General features: G+C 58.5%; 1 protein-coding gene across 1 annotated transcript in view; it reads left to right on the plus strand.

Annotated features, from left to right (window-relative positions):
• Positions 1-2,500, plus strand: part of EAH_00014280 (DNA polymerase, putative) — a gene marked incomplete at both ends in the record, with an annotated part of 15,000 nt that overhangs the window by 7,992 nt on the left and 4,508 nt on the right. Inside the window, 5 exons of the mRNA XM_013394310.1 lie at positions 27-167; positions 338-683; positions 970-1,122; positions 1,359-1,538; positions 1,766-2,500. The exon at positions 1,766-2,500 is cut by the window's right edge and continues 579 nt beyond it. Coding sequence (XP_013249764.1) covers positions 27-167; positions 338-683; positions 970-1,122; positions 1,359-1,538; positions 1,766-2,500 — 1,555 coding nt within the window. The remainder of the gene's footprint in view (positions 1-26; positions 168-337; positions 684-969; positions 1,123-1,358; positions 1,539-1,765) is intronic.

Consider the following 2,500-nt stretch of genomic DNA (forward strand, 5'->3'; position numbering starts at 1 on the left):
CTGCTGCTGCTGCTGCTGCCTCTCAGGAAGGAGCAGGAGCTACAGGAGCAAGAGATCGCCAGGCAGAAGGGCATGCAGCAGCAGCAGCAGCAGCAAGTCGTGCTGCAGCCGTACCAGTTGCTTTGCTGCTCGTTTCGCCTGTTGACGGCTGCTTCGTCGTCCCTGCTGTGAGGCAGGAGAGCACCAGCAGCAGCAACAGCAGCAGCAACAGCAGCAGTGTAACGCTACGTTTCCCTGCTGCAGTTGAGGAGTGGCTGAGCGACAGACGGCACTGTCTTGTTGTTGCAGACGCAGCAGAATGGATTTTGCTGCTGCCTTATTTCGGGTGTATATGCAGCTCCAGCTGCAGCAAACTCATGGATCCTAGGCTGCCGCATGCAATGCTGCACCAACGAAGGCCCCGACCTGCTGCTGCTGGTGCTGCTGCAGATCAAGCGTCTTCAGCAACAGGAGAAGAAACAGCAGCAGCAGCAGCAGCGATAGCATCTGCTGATGCTGCTCCTGATGCTGCTGATCCTCCTGCTTCTATAGAGGAGTGGTGCTTGATGTACGGAATCGAATTCACAACGCACAACAGCAGCAACAGCAGCAGCAGCAGCAGCAACAGCAGCAGCAGCAGCACGCAGGACAGCCTCGCAAGAGCGGCGAGTTGGGAGTGCTTTTGTCTCCTTGGCCTTCTAGCAGTACGTCAATCCATGCTGCTGCTGAGCTCCTTTTTGCTGCTGCTGCTGCTGCAGCAGACACACAAGCAGCAGCAGCAGTAGCAGCAGCAGCAGCATGCAACAGCTTTCTCGTCTGCTCCCGCTGCACTTGCTGGAGAACTCTTGCTGCTGCAGCCCATCCACCTCATTTTGTATTTTGTTTTTGCTCCTGCTGTTGTTGCTGCCGTTGTTGCTGTTGCTGCTGCTGCTGTTCCCGCTGCTGCTGTTGCTGCTGCTGTTGCTGCTGCTGAAGGTGATGGGTGAGCAGCTGGCAGACGCAGGCCTTTTTCAGGTGTACGTACACCTCGAATTTCCTCTCTCCCTCCCTCTCCTGCGGATGCAGCAGCAAGGGCTGCCGCTGCTGCTGCAGCCGCTGCAGCAGCAGCTGGAGCGGGGTGCGATGTGCCTGGAGCTATTGCAGGTGAGGAGCCCTCAGCTGTGGCGTCAGCAGCAGCAGCAGCAGCAACAGCAGCAACAGCAGCAGCAACACCAACAATACTTTAATCGTAGCTGTGACTGAAGCAGCAAATAAGCTGAAAGCCGCAGCAATTGCAGCCTAAACAACAGCAGCAGCTGCTGCTGCTAACCACCTATAGCTGAAACGAGTGTTCTAGCAGCAGCAGCAGCAGCGCGTGTTGTGGTTGTTGCTGCATGCAGGAAGCAGCAACTCAGCAGCTGGGTCGCCCGTTTGTTATGGCAGACGCTGCAGCACTCAGGGCGGTGCTGCTGCAGGTCCCGGATGTGCTGCAGCTGCTCGTGATAGACGACAGCAGCAGCAGCAGCAGTGGTGGGGGGCTGCTGCTGCAGTCTTCTCCTGACCCGCTCCGCCCGCAGGATGTACGTAGCAGCGTTGCATGTCTTCGTGCTGCTGCTGTTGCTGTTGCTGTTGCTGTTGCTGCTGCTGCTACAACCAACTCAACCTTTTCCTCCTCCGCTTTCCCGTGCGCACCTACGTGGTTTTGCTGCTGCTGCTGCTGCTGCTGCTGCAGATCCCACTGCTGCTGCGACGGCTGCGGTTTCAGCATCCCCTGCCGTGGGCGTTGTGCTGTTATACGACGCTGCAGCCGCTGCAGCATGCACTTGCTGCTGTTGCAGCAGCAGCAGAGTCTCCGGCTGCTGCTGCAGCAACGCCTCCGGTGCCGACTTTTGTCGATCCTAATGCTGTTGGTGCTGCTGCTGCTGCTGCCTGCTGCTGCTGGCACCACCCCCTGTGCGCAGCTTTGGACCGCCCCGAACAGCAGCAGCAGCAACAACAGCAGCAGCAGCAGCAGCAGCGTAAGGAAGCGTCCAAGCGAATTCTATCGCCGCGGCTCCGCATACTGCATGCAGAAGCAGCAGCAACAGGCTGGAGAGTCTCCTTGCGGCTTCCTGGGGCCATCCAGGCTGCTGCTGCTGCTGCTGCTGCTGCTCCTGTACCTGCTGCTGCTACTGCTGAAGCCGCTGAGACGCAGCAAACGCTGCTTAGTGTGCAGCAGCAGTCGCTGCAGGAGGAATTGTTGCTGTTGCTGCAGCGGCAGCAGCGTCGCTCGACCACAGCAGCAGCAGCAGCAGCACGATCCAGGAACCCAACAGAGGCTCTGCTGCTGCTGCTACTCGCAAGAGGACAAGAGCAGCAAAGGCAGAAGCAGCAACAACAACGACGACAACTTGAGCTGCTGCAGCAGCAACTTCCTCCTGGTGTCTCCTTGAAAGGTCTCGATGTGTACATCCACCCTGCAGCGTTGCAGCAGTGCAGCAGCAGCAGCAGCAGCAGCAAAAGCAGCTGCCTGACGAAAGGGAAGCTTCTGTGGGTCCTCCAA

Source organism: Eimeria acervulina, genomic scaffold (genome assembly GCF_000499425.1).
Source record: "Eimeria acervulina Houghton genomic scaffold, Eah_scaff83, whole genome shotgun sequence".
NCBI lineage: Eukaryota > Apicomplexa > Conoidasida > Eucoccidiorida > Eimeriidae > Eimeria > Eimeria acervulina.